Source organism: Citrus sinensis, chromosome 1, assembly GCF_022201045.2.
Source record: "Citrus sinensis cultivar Valencia sweet orange chromosome 1, DVS_A1.0, whole genome shotgun sequence".
Taxonomy (NCBI): Eukaryota; Viridiplantae; Streptophyta; class Magnoliopsida; order Sapindales; family Rutaceae; genus Citrus; species Citrus sinensis.
The window spans coordinates 12,198,046-12,214,639 of record NC_068556.1 but is presented as its reverse complement, the minus strand read 5'-3'; the positions used below and the strand labels follow the sequence as shown (position 1 = coordinate 12,214,639).

General features: G+C 33.5%; 2 protein-coding genes and 1 non-coding gene across 3 annotated transcripts; 2 read left to right on the top strand and 1 right to left on the bottom strand.

The window, feature by feature from the left end:
* Window positions 1-397: 397 nt before the first annotated feature.
* On the bottom strand, window positions 398-2,695 carry LOC107178680 (uncharacterized). Its single transcript, XM_052443789.1, has 3 exons — window positions 2,266-2,695; window positions 940-1,959; window positions 398-699 (listed from the first exon to the last, which is right to left on the bottom strand). The coding sequence occupies exons 1-3, from the start codon at window positions 2,693-2,695 to the stop codon at window positions 398-400; spliced, it is 1,752 nt and encodes a 583-aa protein (XP_052299749.1).
* LOC112495770 (small nucleolar RNA R71) lies at window positions 1,980-2,086 on the top strand. Its single transcript, XR_003062102.2, has one exon. It is a non-coding gene; the product is annotated as a small nucleolar RNA R71 (small nucleolar RNA).
* Window positions 2,696-13,057: 10,362 nt separating the features above from the next.
* LOC102628599 (uncharacterized) lies at window positions 13,058-14,397 on the top strand. The gene is made up of 2 exons (XM_052443786.1): window positions 13,058-13,818; window positions 13,983-14,397. Exons 1-2 carry the CDS (start codon window positions 13,058-13,060, stop codon window positions 14,395-14,397), a joined length of 1,176 nt encoding a protein of 391 aa, XP_052299746.1.
* The last annotated feature ends 2,197 nt before the right edge of the window (window positions 14,398-16,594 follow it).

Below are 16,594 nucleotides of genomic sequence, written 5' to 3'. Positions count from 1 at the left end.
AAGAAATGATTACAGGGAGTGTGTTGTTTTGACCAAGATAAGCATACTTTAAATGTAAAGGTAACAATTTTAATTCAAAATTAGGGGGTGATTCAATAGATGGTAAAGTTATTTTTACTTCCCTGTCTGAAAGATTCAGGTGTTCAATAACCCTGTTGTGCCCATTAGATTGTTGTTTGTCCATCCAATCTGTTTGAATTGCTGCAACATCTTCCTCTTCAACCTCCTCAAAGGTGGTGACTTTGTTAATTATATTACTGCAGCATCTGTCCAGTCTGTTTGCTACAACAAGATCCATTACACTTAGGAAATTGCAATCTTCTATTTCATCAGGGTTTCTCATAGCCTCTAGTACATTGAATGTGACTTGCTGATCATTCACTCTCATGGTCAGCTCTCATTTCTGCACATCTATCAAAGTCTTTCCAGTTGCTAGAAAAGGTCTGCCAAGTATAATGGGTACCTCTTTGTTAGCTTCAAAGTCCAGCACAATGAAATCCACTGGAAAAATAAATTTGTCAACCTTCACCAGTACATCTTTTATCTTTCCTTCAGGATATGCATGTGATCTGCTAGCTAATTGCAGAGTGACAGTTGTTGGTCTGCACTCCCCTACTCTAATCTGCTTAAATATAGATAATGGTATCAAGTTGATACTAACTCCCAAATCATAAAGTGCTCTGCCAGCATACCTATTCCCTATAGAGCAGGGTATTGTTAAACTCCCTGGATCTTTCAATTTTGTGGGAATTTTACTCTGAAGCATATGGCTGATTTCCAATGTTAGAGCAATAGTTTCAAACTCTCCCAGCCTTCTTTTTTGTGTCAAGATATCTTTTAGAAATTTTACATAATTTGGCATTTGCTCCAAAGCTTCCACAAAAGGTATGTTTATGTTCAGTTGCTTCAACACTTCTAGGAATTTGCTAAACTGCTTGCCTTGTTTTTGCTTCTGGAACCTTTGAGGGAAAGGTGGTGGATGTCTAAACTGCTGGTTAGATTCAGGAGGTACCAAACTCTGTTTGTTTAAGTTGGTGCAGGCTGTGGCTACTGGTGTTGTAACTTCTTTTTCAGCAAGATCTGGTTGATTTTCTTTTGCAGTTGCTATAGCTGGGTCCCTTGCATCAGTGTTTTGATAGGGAGTCTGCTGTAACATGCTTCCCTTTTGAGTTGGTTTTTGAGCTGAAATGCCTTCTATCCCATTTTTGGTCACCTCAACTGGGATATCAACATGCTTTCCAGATCTCAGACTAATCACTTTACAGTGTTCTTTGCTCTCTCTCCTATGATCTTCTGTGTTGCTAGGTAAGCTTCCTTGAGTTCTGCTGCTCATTACTGTAGCTAATTGTCCTATTTGGTTCTCAAGGTTTCTCAAGGACACAGCTTGACTCTGCACAATTGCTTCATTCTTTGCAATGTACTCCTTGATTAATACTTCCAATGAAGTGATTGGATCCTGATTGATATGCTTTTGCCCTTGACTTTGTTGATGAAAACCAGGTGGTTGTGGTTGTGTGTTTCTACTTAGTCCATTCAATGTTGGAGCATTTCGATTCTGATTACTCCATGAGAAATTTGGGTGTTGTTTCCAGCCTGGGTTGTAAGTATTTGAATATGGGGCTGGATTTCCAGGGCAATTATCAAAATCATGATCTTCACCACAATGGACACAAGAAAGTTCAGTAACTTGCTTTACTGTTGCTGGAGCAGCTGTCATGGCTTTTACCATATTAGTCAATGAAGTTACTTGAGCTGATAAGGCTGTAATTGCATCAATGCTATGTACCCCTGCTGATCCTCTTGGTATTGGTTGCCTAGCTGAAAGCCACTGGTAGTTATTATTGGCAATTCTCTCCAAAATCTCATAAGCTTCAGTGTAGGATTTGGATAACGGAGCTCCATTTGCTGAAGCATCCACCATTAACCTTGTACTCGGATTCAACCCATTATAGAAAGTTTCTAATTGAATGCAACAAGGAATACCATGATGAGGACACCTTATGAGCAATTCCTTGAACCTTTCCCAAGCCTCGTACAAACTTTCATCTTCAATTTGATGGAAGGAGGTAATCTCATTCCGTAATTTCGTATTCTTTGTCGGTGGGAAATATTTCATTAGGAATTTATCAGCCAATTCATTCCATGTAGTGATGGAATCAGATGGTAATGAATTTAACCATGCTCTTGCTCGATCCCTTAAAGAATAAGGAAAAAGCCTCAGCCTTAAGGCATCTTGCGTTGTTCTAGCAATTTTGAAAGCATCACTTACTTCCAAGAACAATTTAAGATAGAGATGAGGATCTTCATTTAGCAGTCTATTGAATTGCCTAACTGTTTGCAATATTTGAAACATCACTGATTTTAACTCAAAGTTGGCTGCATCTACTTCAGGTCTGATGATGCCAGGATGGACAACTTGAGGAGTTAGCACAACATAATCTCGTATAGCTCGGTCCCTGTTGTCTGCCATGTAAATAATATTGTTATTTCCTGCCTGTCTCCCATTAGCATATTCATTATGCTCTTCTTGAATGTTTGCTGGTTGTAAAGGTCCGTGAGGGTTCAAATTTCCCTCATCTTGCAAGTTATTCATGCCTGAAGTAGTCTTTGAATTTCTTTGTTCTCTTCGCAATCTCCTGATAGTCCTTTCAATCTCAGGATCGAATTGGAATACCTCAGATTTATTTTTGTGCATGCACGTACTGATTTGCCAATCAATAGAATGAATTGAGATAAGTTTAGTGCTCTTGCAATTTACTTCACACTCCAAAAATAAACAATCAATCCCCGGCAACGGCCCCAAAAACTTGTTGGTTGATTTATATAATCAATTATTATCAATGCCAATGTGCAAGTATACACAACAAGTAATAAAGTGATGAGTGTTCAAGATCGTCTCCACAGGGATTGATGTTACTCAAAATGTTAAAGCAATCACAATAATGCACGTCAACGAAAGATCGAAACAAACAATTGCCAAATAATCCTATCGTAAATAATAATTGTGAGAGATGAGAATTAAAGCAATATAGAAATAAAATAAACTTAATTAAATGTGTCCAAGGTTCAATTGAGAATATAGTAGTTGAATGATCAAACTCTCCTAATAGGGTGACTGTTGATTACCGAATTAGCACTGGTTTTTATGATAAGTGCTGCAGCACTGGGTAAAACAAATCTGCATCCACAGCTATCGCATGTTGGAAATCTCATACCTTTAAATCTACTAATAATGACTAGTTGCTCATAAATTTACTGTATGGCTTTATGATCTTTAATCTCTCTACCCTACGAGGTGAACACCTATATCTAAGATATCACAAATCTTAATTTCAAGCATTGCCCTTATGAGATTTAAGATAACCTAATCCAGGGAAACTCAATTTAAGAACAAGTAATACTCTAATAATGTCCGCTAAGACATGCCCTTTTACTGCTCTATCTTAACTGAAACTATTAAATGGGTGGTCAACCGAAATAACAATTATATCATAAAAACTATTAAAGTATAATGCTACAGCATTATCATAACATCATATAAGAACAGTCAAGAACCCATTGGATTATTTGTCACTCAACTATAAGTAAATTTAGTTCATATTCTGAATGAGAAAAATAAACATAAATATATTGATCGCAGAATACATCCAATCAATTAAAGGAAGAAAGATAATATGAGTTGACCACGATGAAAAGTCTAAGGATCCTCCTCGGTGCTTCAATGATGCCGAATAGCCCTCCTTAATCTTGATCTTCTTCTTGCCTTTTTAATTGTTTTTGAATGTTAATTCCACCGCCGCTTCTATGTGGTGCATGCCTCCTTTATATATTTGCAAATTAGGTTTTCCAAACCAATGCCCATGCGCGTGCCTGTGTTTTAATTAGGAAACATGTAGATTGTAATTTAATTGCTGACCCGCGCCTATATTTTCTCCCGCGTTTCTCCCAGATTGCTGCAACATTGGTTGCTCTAACATCCGCAACAACACTTGTGTCATTTACGATTGTACTTTCCTTCTTTTGTGATCATCTTCTTTCTTTCTCTTTCTCATCTAATGTCCCCGCATCCTTTTATGAATTTAAAACCTACAAATTAAAACCTATTTTTAGCACAAATTACTATGATTCAAGCAAAACTTGTTAAGACTCAACTAAAATGAATGTTTATGCAAAAGTTCACCAAAATGTAATCAAAATACATTATTTGCTTTCTAAATGACCTTTATTCAAGTCTAGAATAGATGTAATAACTCTCATTTCCTAGAGTTATCACCTATGTTGTGCCATGTGCCGCCCAGCCCGTTGGCCATCTCTACCAGAAGTTGATTACCAAGTGATCAGTGTAATAGATGCTTCAAATCATTTTGATTTCCTCTAAGAAATTATGTGTTGAATGGCTTAAATGATTCTTCTTATAGTTTGTCTACTGGAAAGAAAAAAGCCAAAGAGTTGTAGGAGTCCTTAAAACGGAAATATAAAACTAAGATTGTTAGCACTATGAAATTTTTCGTAGGCTGCTTTCTTGATTATAAGATGGTGGATTCCAAAGCTGTTACAAGTCATCATTGAGATCCAATATGAGTCTTAAAGATTTGATTATTAAACTTCAAGTTAAATAAGACAACAAAAGTAATCACAAGAAAAGTGTCATTACTATGGCTAAGGCCAATATTATGGAATATAGTCAGAATAACAAGAATAATAAGGCCAATAAGATTAAGCTATATCCAAAAGGAGAGGTCTCTAAGAAGCAAACCACATATCAAGGGAAATGCTTCAACTGTGATAAAATAGGTCACAAGGATTTAGAATATAGATTGCCAAAGAAAAAGGGAAACCTAGCAGCTAATATGGTAGAGAACATCTCAAAAGATATGTCAGATGTTGAGTGTTAGAAAGTGTATATTTATAAAGGAGAAAATCGTAATTTTACATTTCAAGTCTTACTAACACCCTTGCTTTTATGTATTTAAGTGTCTTGTGATTTAATTGTGTGTTTTATTTTAATTAAATATTTTATGTATTTTAGGGGCATCATGGTCATTTCACAATGAATAAGAGATTAGACAGCAAAAAGAACATCACTTTTGAACTCAAGACAGTCGAAAACCTTAGGAGGAGCACAAAAAGAAAATGTCACTATTCACATGTACGGTACTATCCATGTTACTGTTCACGACACTGTTTACATATACAGAATGATGACGTGGTATTGACCGATGATGTGGCATTGACCGATGAGATGTCACGATCCTATTGGACTAAAATTCTTATGTACTATTGAACGGTGACGTGGCAGCATGTTAGTGGACCAAAAATCGTATGTGCGGTACATGCATATACACAGAATTATTTTCAACCAAACCGCGTCACTATTCAAGCCGTCTCATTGTTCATACCGGTGGTCAAATCCGAATTGTTGACTGATGACGTGGCGCAATCCTGAGTGTCCAAAATGTTTTTAATTCGATGACCATGATTTACTCAGTGTATCTATAAAAAGAGAGCTCCCCCCCCTAATTTGATATCTCTAAATTCATTTTTGAGCTCCATTTTATGTAATTGCTTCTCTATCTTGTATTTTTTATGTATTTTAATAAATTTCCATTTTACCCCTGTTCAATTATGAGTAGCTAATTTTCTTTCAAGCGTGGGTTGAAGGTGAAGCCTCAATATGTTCCATGGGCTTTATTTGGTAAATTTATTTTCTTTTCCCCTTTGATTTTTGTAGATGTTTTGACTTTTCGTCAACAGATAGTAATAATCTTGTCTAGATATCGTACTGGTTTTACCAGCTCCCTAGTACAAGGTTATTACTATTTGGCACGATAAGCCCTTAGCACCATATTGATTAGAGTGTGGTTCATGAGGAGTGGAAACCACCCTCATGATTTAATTGGCATAAATAAGGAATATTTAGCCCATGATGCATGTTGATGCAGATCCAGATACCCAAGTACTCCATTTTAATAATTTTCTCTTCAATTTATTCCCGCCATTTTAATTCAAATTTCACCACAAATCCAACCACCTATTTAGAAAATTAATTCTACACATAATTAAAATCCACCTCCTCGTGGGATTGACACTCGTCACCATTAATCTATTCTGCAATAGATTCATGCACTTGCGAGTTCAATAAAATTTGCACAACATCAAACATTAATCTTTCTATAGTGGTTTCTAAAGTAAATCTAGTGGGCTCCAATCCAAGAAAGTAACAGATTGATATTGGTGCTACTCGACGTGTATGCTCAGATAAGGAAATGATTATTTCCTTTGACCCTGTTGGAAATGGTGAAAAGCTATATATAGGGAATTCAACCACGTCTAAGATCGAAGTCAAGGAGAAGTGATTTTGAAGATGACTTTTGTGAAAGAATTGACTCTAAATAATGTTTTGTATGTGCTAGAAGTTCGCAAGAATCTCATATCTAGATCACTTTTGAACAAGTATGAATATTGGATGGTGTTCGAGTAAAATAAAATAGTCTTGTATAACAATAGAATGTATGTGGGAAATGGATGTGTATCAAATAGGTTGTTCAAACTGAATGTAGTTGTTGTAAAATTAAAGAATAATAGAGCTATTTCTAGGGGCGGGCAACTTAAGATTTAGAATCTGATTATATTTTGATAGTTTGAATTAAAAAAAATCCATCAAATTCCAATATGATCTTCAAAATTGATCTGCTCTGATCTAATCTGAAATATATTATATTGGATTTGGTTCAAATAAATATTTCGGATAAGTTTGGAATCAGATATTCATATTGAGTTCGAGTGAATATCATAAGATCCTCTATTTTGCTCTCAAATCTCCCACATCTGCCACCACGCAACACTAATTTAGAAGACCCGCCTTGGTAGGCATTGCAGCAACCTTTTAAAAGTTTAGATCGACAAATCTATGCGAGAAGGACCAGTGCTAATAGCATTTTGAATTAGGAGGCTTCATTGATATCTGACATTGATTATAAGATAAGTCTTAAAGAAATAGTACATGTTGTGTCTTTTCAAAGGTATACAACTAATTAAGAGAGATGCATTTACGAAATGAACTCAATTCAAAATGCAACCACGGATCTATCGATGCATAAATTTCCACTTCTTCCAATTTTCTTACCATAAATAATTGCACAAGCTATTCAAACTTATTGCCACATAAAAACAATGGCACTAAGTTACTTAGGTTTGAAAAGCCATTCTTCCCACATTATCCTCATGAAATTTACCTTGCATATCCATAGTATAAAATTTGACACAGGCATACAAAGGAATGATATGTGTTTGACAACTAAAGCAATTCATCGATGCAATAATAAAATAGCTTTTAACTATTTCACACAAATCTTAAGTTGCTGGTTGGGATTGTTTGGGCATTTGGGTTATGTCGTGACTGTCTTTGGCGCCGTGGGTCTAGACTCTCGAGTAGTCATGGCCACTGGACATTGATGGCGTGGGTCACCGTGTGTGACAGGTCGTCGGTTTGTGCTTCTACGTCAGGTCGCAGCTGTAGCTAGTTTTGGATTGTGTCTTTGTGTTTAAGAAATAGGAATTATGAATTAGGTTTCCCTTTGTGCTTTAGATTTCCTGCTGGATAAAGAAGAATCATAACCCAATCAGATTATTCAGATTGACCCAAATTCCATTCGATCGAAATGAAATTCGATCGGATGCAAAAATCGTATTCGATCAAATTTGAAGCCAAATCGGATCCTTCCGAATTTGATCTGATGCCCAACTCTAGCCATTCATTCTACTTATATTCTTGAGTTTTCAAATTTATGGTATGGAAGATTAAGACATGTTAATTATAATGCCTGAATAAGTTAATTAATGTGAACCGTATACGAAACATAAGTCTGAATCTTGTGTTGAGGCAAGACTAACAAAGTCATCATTTTAAAGAATTGAAAAGAATAGTAAGCCACTTGGCTTAGTAGAATAATACCCAATGATAGTTGTGATTTCAAATCCATACAGCTGATGGATTGTAATAAATATTTTATTACCTTTATCGATGATTGCACAAAATTTTCTTATGTGAATTTACTAAAAAGCAAGGACAAAGCTATAGAGAAATTTGTTATCTATAAAAATAAAGTTGAAAATTAACTAAATAAGAAAATTCGGTAGTTGAGAAGTGATAGAGGTGGTGAGTATGTTATTTCATTTGAGTTACTTTGTGAACAACATAGAATTATACAAAAAACTAAAACTCCTTATTTACCTCAATCCAATTAGCCTGCTAAACATAAAAATTGTACCTTGAAAAAAATGATGAATGCAATGTTAATAAGTTATGAACTGCTTCAGAATATGTGGAGGGAAGCTATTTTATCAGCTCATAACCTTTTAAATAAGGTACCTCCAAAGGAAGTAGAGAAAACCTCTTATAAATTATAGAAAGGTATAATAGCTTTCTATAAATACTTGCGAGTGTCTTATTAAACTGGTCATTCTCCACAAAAGAAGGTGTAGATAAGACCAAAAATTGTAGATTGTGTTTCATTGGTTATGAAGATAACAGTGGTACCTATCGATTTATTGTGTATGAGTCAAATATACTAGATATTCTTATTAACACATTAATGGAATCTAGAAATGTGTCGTTTTTTGAACATATGTTTCTATGTAGATTCAAGGACTATTCAAGTTCGATTAAACGAACACATGAGGCTAATATTGAAGAGAATGGACCAACTACAAAATGAAGTTCAAGATAGTGAACAAGAGGTTCATTTTGAACCTAGATATAGTAAGAGAGGTAGAACGAAAAACTCCTTTAGTTTAGATTTTTTGACCTTTTTACTAGAGAATGAACCAAAAAGCTTTATGGAAGCTATAAGTTCACTACAAGACACGTTATGGAAATATGCTATTGATAGTGAAGTCGAATCTATCTTACAAAATCACACCTGGAAGTTAATAGATCTTCCTCGAGGATGCATATCTCTAAGATCCAAGTAGATTATCAAAAGGAAAATGAAAGCTGATGGATCAATTGAAAAGTACAAGGCTAGAATTGTAATTAAAGATTACAAGTAATGAGAAAGCCTTGATTACTTTGATACTTATTCTCTTGTAACGAGAATAAATTCTATTAGGATGATACTAGAAATTACAGCATTATGCAATTTAAAAATACATCAAATGAATGTAGAAACAAGCTTTTTAAATGGAGATTTAGATGAAGATATCTACATGGAGCACCTTGAAGGCTTTTTATAGCTCTAAGATAAGAAAAGAAAGTTTGTAAATTACTAAAGCTATTATATGGCTTGAAGTAAGTACCAAAATAATGGCATGAAAAATTTGACCATACGATGATGAAAAATGGTTTTAAGATCAACAAATGTGATAAATATATATATGCCAAAGCAGACAAAAAAATGACTATATTATTTTATGTCTTTACATTGATAACATGCTGATCGTTGGGAGTGATGATAAGATGGTCAAGTTTACCAGGAATACATTAAAGTTTATTTTTGACATGAAAGATATGGGTCTGCATATGTCATTTTCAAAATGAAAATCTCAAGGATATCAACGGACTTATCCTGAGTCAATCATATTATATAAGTAAAATTCTTGGGAAATTCAATAAGGATGATTCTGCTATTATAAGAACACCTTTAGATATAAGTTTGTATCTATCTAAAAATAAAGGTGAAGGCGTTTTTCAAGTTGAATATTCTAGAGTGATAGGCAGTCTGATGTAACTAACAAGTTGTACAAGGCCAGATTTAGCTTATACAATAAGTAAACTTGCTAGATATACGAGTAATTCAGAAACTAATCACTAGAAAGCTATAGTAAGAGTAGTTAAGCACTTATGCTATACTTGTAACTATGGGTTGCACTGTACTAGATATCCAACAATATTATAAGGGTACAGTGATGTAAACTGGATATCGGATGTAAAAGATTTAAGATCTATCAGTGGCTATGTGTTTACACTAGCAGGTACTGCCATTTCATGGAAATCATCTAAACAAATGGCGATGTACTAGTCAATAATGGAATCTAAATTCGTTGCATTAAATAAATGCAGTGAAGAGATAAAATAACTATGGAATTTCTTAGAAGGTATTCCAAAATGGTCAAAACTTGTGCTAGTGATTTGCATACATTGTGATAATCAATCCGTAATTTGAAGGCACAAAGCGATGTGTATAGTAGTAAGTCTAGGCATATACGTCGTAGATATAATACCATTAGACAACTACTCTAGGATATTTCTACTAACTATGTAAAGTCAAATGATACAGATTTGCTAACCAAAAGATTAAATAAAGATTTAGTACAAAAATCATCAAGGGGAATATAACTAAACCCTATAAAATGAAAGGTTTATTTTGCGAAGGAAAACTCAATCTAATTGACTAGAGATCCCAAGAACTATGTTCAAAAGGACAGCCTATTGGTAAAATACCTTGTTAGACTATTGTAGGGGTAACCCTCTTATCTATTCATATGATGACAACAATAATGCTCTTAGGAAGAAAAGGGTAAGCTATGATTTAGTATTTTCTTACAAATTAGAAATCCAAGCAAAGTAACATGTGTTACTTTTGATGTGGGAGAGAAGTGGGTCTACTTCAAAGGGAGTTGTCAAGAGCAGGGGCGGATGCAATGTAGGACTACTGGGGGCTCAAGTCCCCACTAAAAAAAAAATTGTTTAAAAGAAAATTTAAAATTTAAAATAGCCCCTGTAAAAATTATTATATAACCTCATTCTTTAAAATTTAAACTATTATTTTAATAATTGTAAAGTAATAATTTGACTTAAAAAAATAAAGCCCACAGCCCCAAATATTTATAATCCCAAAATTGAACCGTGAGTGCCAAACTTGTAATTAGGGATTGTCTGGAAGAAAAGAGGAGGTTGCAAGCAACAGTTCTATTCTTTATTCTCTAGAATCGCAGTGAAAAAAGCAAAAGGAGAAGGAGCCAGAAGGGGGGTGATTTATTAATTGTTGTGGGCTTGAGTGGGTGGGACATAGGACCAGCTTGCCTTTACATCAATTTTGCATCAGGTAAACATGTTCTTTTCAGTTTTTTTTTTCAAGTTAAGTTAAGAATTTCAAATTTTATTTTTTGTTCACATGTCAACACATCTCTATATAAATTGTAATTGTTCAAGTGACTAATTCTAATCTTTACAATTTCTTTTTTAAGTGATTTTGTTTATAACTATTAGTAAATTAATTTTTTCAATTGTAATTAATTTATTTTTACATAAGTACTCATATATATAATTTTGATATAGATATAGAAAAGTATTTTAAAAGAAAATCAGTGATGCCGCAATTTCCAGAGAGAGATGAAAGTGGTCTAGAAATACGAAATAAGTTTGACTTGGAATTGTCAAAACATCCTTCTGATCCTGGACAACGACCTCCAATTTCTTCTTACAATCCTAATGTTCAAGATGAAATCCGTAGAACATATTTACAAATGGGTCCTTGCCAACCTAGATTCCATAATTTTTGTAAGTCTAAATTTGGGCAACAACAACGACGATTCAATCTTAGTTCAATAAATATGAAAATTGGTTAGAATATAGTATATCAAAGAATGCTGCATATTGTTTATGTTGTTATCTTTTCAGACCAAAAATTGGTGAGCAAGCAAGTGGTGAGATATTTACAAAAAATGGGTTCTCAAATTGGAAAAAAATAGAAAGACTAGAAGAGCATGTTGGAGGTCCTAATAGTGCTCACAACAAGGCTGTAGGTTATTGTGAAGATTTAATGAAACAAGAGTAGCATGTTTGAACATTTTTCAACAAGCATTCTAATCAAGATAAAAAAGATTATCGAATTTGCTTGTTTGCATCCATTGATGTTGTTCGGCTTCTTTTAGAACAAGGGCTTTCATTTCGCGGTCATGATGAATCTGATAATTCAAGTAACCAAGGAAATTATCTTTGAATTTTGAGATTTCTTACCGATCAGAATGAAGATATCAAAAGAGTTACTTTGAAGAACGCTCCTGGAAACAACATGTTGACTGCACCTTCAATTCAAAAAGATATTGTAAGGGCTTGTTCTATTGATACAACCAATGCTATTATTAGAGACATAGGCATTATTTTCTATTTTAATTGATGAATCTTGTGATGCATCTATGAAGGAGCAGATGGCTGTTGTATTGCGATATGTAGATAAGAATGGATTTGTCATTGAGCGTTTTATAGGTCTCAAGCACGTTACTAGTACCACTAGGGATGACAAATATCCAATTATGGATGGATAATATCCATCCAAACACAAATCCATAATTATCCATAATGGATATATCCATATCCATATCCAGTATTTAATATTGGACATGGATATGGATTTTATCCATATAACTATGGAGATCCATGGATATCCATAGATATTTTATTTTTATTATATAAAAATAATAATATAAAATAGTTAAAATTTCAATATTAAATTTGGTTATTAAACTATTTATATTACTAATAATATATATATATATAATAAAATGGCGGTCCGGTGGTCGGTGGCGGCGGTCCGGCAACTTTCCGATGACCTTCCGGCGTAGGTCCGGAAAATTTTGGCGGAGGTCCGGCGACATTCCGGCGATGTCCAACGGTGGTCTGGCAACTTTCCGGCGAATCCCGACAGAGGTCCGACGACATTCCGGCGAATCCCGACGGAGGTCCGGTGACATTCCGGCGATGTCCGGTGGTGGTCCGGCGACTTTCCGGTGGATGTCCATTTATAATATTAAATTAATAAAATAAAATAATAATTATTAATAGTATTAAATAAGTTAAAAAATTAAAGGATAATTTTGAAAACTTTAGTTTTTAATATGAGAGGAATTTAAAATTTTCACTAGTTAATATAATATTTTTACAATTGTTTGTTTATTTTATTTTTTATTTTATAAAATTAAAATTTTTTAAACTTGTGTTGGGTTAAACGGATATCCATTGGGTAAAAATAATTATCCATATCCATCTGGATATAATTTTAAAATATCCATTTCAAAATCCAAAAATTTTTGGATGGATATTATCCGATCCAATTAGATGGATATTGTAGATATCTATTATGGAGCGATCCAGTTGCCATCCCTAAGTACCACTGCTATCTCGCTCAAGGAAGCTCTTAATCAGTTATCTTCTAAGCACGGATTGAGTATATCTAGGCTGCGCGCGCAAGGTTATGATGGGGCTAGCAACATGCAAGGCGAGTTCAATGGTCTTAGAACACTTATTATGAATGAGAATGAGTGTGCTTATTATATACATTGTTTTGCTCATCAACTACAGTTAGCTATTGTGGCCGTCGCAAAGATGCACGATCAAGTTAATTCTTTCTTCAATATAGTTGCTAACGTTGTCAATGTTGTTGGGGCTTCATGTAAACGCCGAGATATTCTTAGAGAGAAACAATTACTTTCAGTTGTTGAAGCACTTGAAAATGATGACTTACCGAGTGGGCAAGGCCAAAATCAAGAGATTACATTGAAACATTTTGGTGATACATGTTGGGGCTCACATTATGGTACGTTGCTTCGCATAATCTCTTTGTTTCCACATATAATTAATGTGCTTGAGATAGTTGCAAAAGAGAAGTCAAACTCTAGCGAACAAAGATTTCAAGTAAATTATTTGATAGAGTTTATGCAATCTTTTGATTTTGTGCTTAGTTTATATTTGATGAAGGATATACTTGCACTTTCAAATGAGTTTTCACAAGCACTTCAAAGAAAGGACCAAGATATTCTAAATGCCATAAAATTGGTTGAAATATGCAAGAAAAACTTGCAAATGATGAGAGACAATGGGTGGGATTCTTTACTTTCTGAGGCTTCTTCTTTTTGTTTGAAGCATGATATTGATGTCCCTAACATGAATAATGTTTTTTTGCCATGGGGTTGATCACGACGTAAGGCTCGAGAGATCTCAAACATGCATTATTTTCGAGTTGAGCTATTTTTTGCTATTTTAGATTTGCAACTTCAAGAGCTAATAATCGTTTCAATAAGGTGAATATGGAATTGTTTCTTTGTTTGGCATGTCTATGTCTAAATGACACATTCACTGCTTTTGATAAGGACAAGTTAGTACGTCTTGCTCAATTTTATCCAAAGGATTTTTCACCAATAGAGCTTATGGCACTTAAGAGTCAACTTCAAATTTATATAATGGATATGCGTTCCAGTACTGAGTTTGCAGGATTGAAGGGAATCGGTGACCTTGCTAAAAGAATGGTTGAGATAAAGAAAGATAAGGTGTATCCGTTAGTTTATTTGTTGGTGACATTAGCATTAGTTCTTCCAGTTTCTACAGCCACAATAGAGAGAACATTTTCAGCAATGAAATTTGTGAAGAATGAACTTCAGAATCAGATGGGAGATGAATAAATGAATGATAATTTGATTGTTTATGTAGAAAAAAGATGTATTTAATAGTATTGATAATGAGTCTATTGCACAATATTTTCAGAATATGAAATTGCGTAGAGAACAATTGTAAATAGGTTACCAAAAATTTTATATATGTAAGTTTCAATTTTTACATTTTCCTGTTATTTAATTTAGCCCCCGGTAAATTATTTTTCTAAATCTGCCACCAGTCAAGAGTTTAATTCTTAGAAACTCTTGCAAAGCCAAGCAGATGTTTAGGGCTAAAATAACATGACCATGAGAACTTAAAAGTGTTAGGAATAATTATTGTGTGAAATAAATCATCATTTACATAAGCAACTGAATAGTTCAGAAACGTCGCGTCTACTAGTCAGTAAGTAAAGTAAATATACTTCACAAGGGAATGTTCAAAGGTAGAGACCTACCTATCCTATGCAGGTTTTGATATGCTGAATTCTATCACCGGAGTCAAAATGATTTCGATATCAAAACAATCATTTTATGTCTTTTGCCAATTTTCATTCATGTTGGGGATTATTAGAAAAATAGCATAAAGTGGCCATCTTGAGGCAGATTTTGAGCAACATAAATATTGGAAATATATACATGCATAGATGATTCAGAATCTTCTCTGTTAGCTCTTCACAACGAATTATAAAACATTTAAATTGGTGCTCGAGTGAGTGAGAAATTGGACCTTAATGAGCACCCGTTAATGTGAAAAACGAAGAAAAATCCCACATGGAATTTTTAATTAACTTGCCCTCCCATGAAACTTATATATATGGCTTCTATGTTCAATAGCAAAACACACCAAAATCCAAGTGATTCTCTTATCCTCTCTCTTATGCAAATGTTCGCTTCAATGTGATAGAATTCAAACATTTGTTTGAAGTTCATGAGAAAAGTGAGTTTGTACTACCAACACTATTCGAATCCAAGGATGGCGAATCTATTTTAAGGACATTTTAGTTTTAAAGGCCTTGGGTTAGTGATTTTTTTTTTATTTTACATAATGTTGATTTATTTGTTATATCTTTACTCTTTGAATTATTTATTATTATTGTTGTTGTTGTTGTTGTTGTTGTTGTTGTTGTTATTGTTATCATTATCATTGTTATTATCATCATTATTATTATAAAACTTGTAATAGGTGATAAGTGTGTAAAAGGCCTGCTTATTAGTAAACTTAAGTGCACTAGAAAGGTTCTTTGACCAAGGCTATATACATTGCCTAAGGAGTCTAAGTTTTAACCGAGACATTTTTCTTTTGTGGGAACCTAATTAGTATATTTTTATATATGAAGTGGGCGTGCTAATTAATAATAACGTAACTACATTTAGCTGAGTGTAATAGACACTATGAATATCTTGATTAGTATTTTTTTTTTGTTAGTATATTCTGCAAGACATTAGTACATTCCTCTCTTAGCCACTCTTCATCTCCATTTTCTCGAAAATTCCTATGCACTCTTCTCACACCCAATATAGAAGGTCAATAAAATGATTTATCTTAAAAGCTCGCTCATGAAAGACAGTAGTTGGTAACAAAAAACGTCTTTAAACTTATTAGATAGACAAGTTCAATAGTAGATAACAATCAAATTGAAGCCCTATCCTAAGGCACTCATTATCAAAAGGAAAAAAAAAGAAAAAAATATTATTTAACAAATTATGGGATTAATATGTTTAACCTTTAACAATTTGAGAAGCACAAGAAAGTACAGTGAGTATAAACTTTTATAAGAATACTAATTATTTTTTATGATAAAAAACATAAGGAAAAATCTCAAATAAATAACAAATAATAAATAGAAAATAGATGGAGAATAAAATCAATCACACAACATAAGAATTTACGTAGAAAACTCCTATATTAGAGAAAAACGACGGTCACTAAGGACAACGATAGAAAAATCACTATGGGAAATATTATTAAAATTACTCAAGTATTTTCCTCACATTAAAACCTCAAAACACCTAATCTCTTAATAAACCTATTGTTTCTCTCACATTAGAAACAGTCTACTTATAAAGAAACTAACAGTTGTGTTTTGCAAATAAGTGAACCAAATTTCCTATATGGAATGATTATTTCTTTTAAGAGAAGTATTTTTATTTTTGTACAAGTTGCATTCCTCCTTCAATAAATTAAAGAGAAACTTATTCCATAAATAATAATCATCCTAAAAAA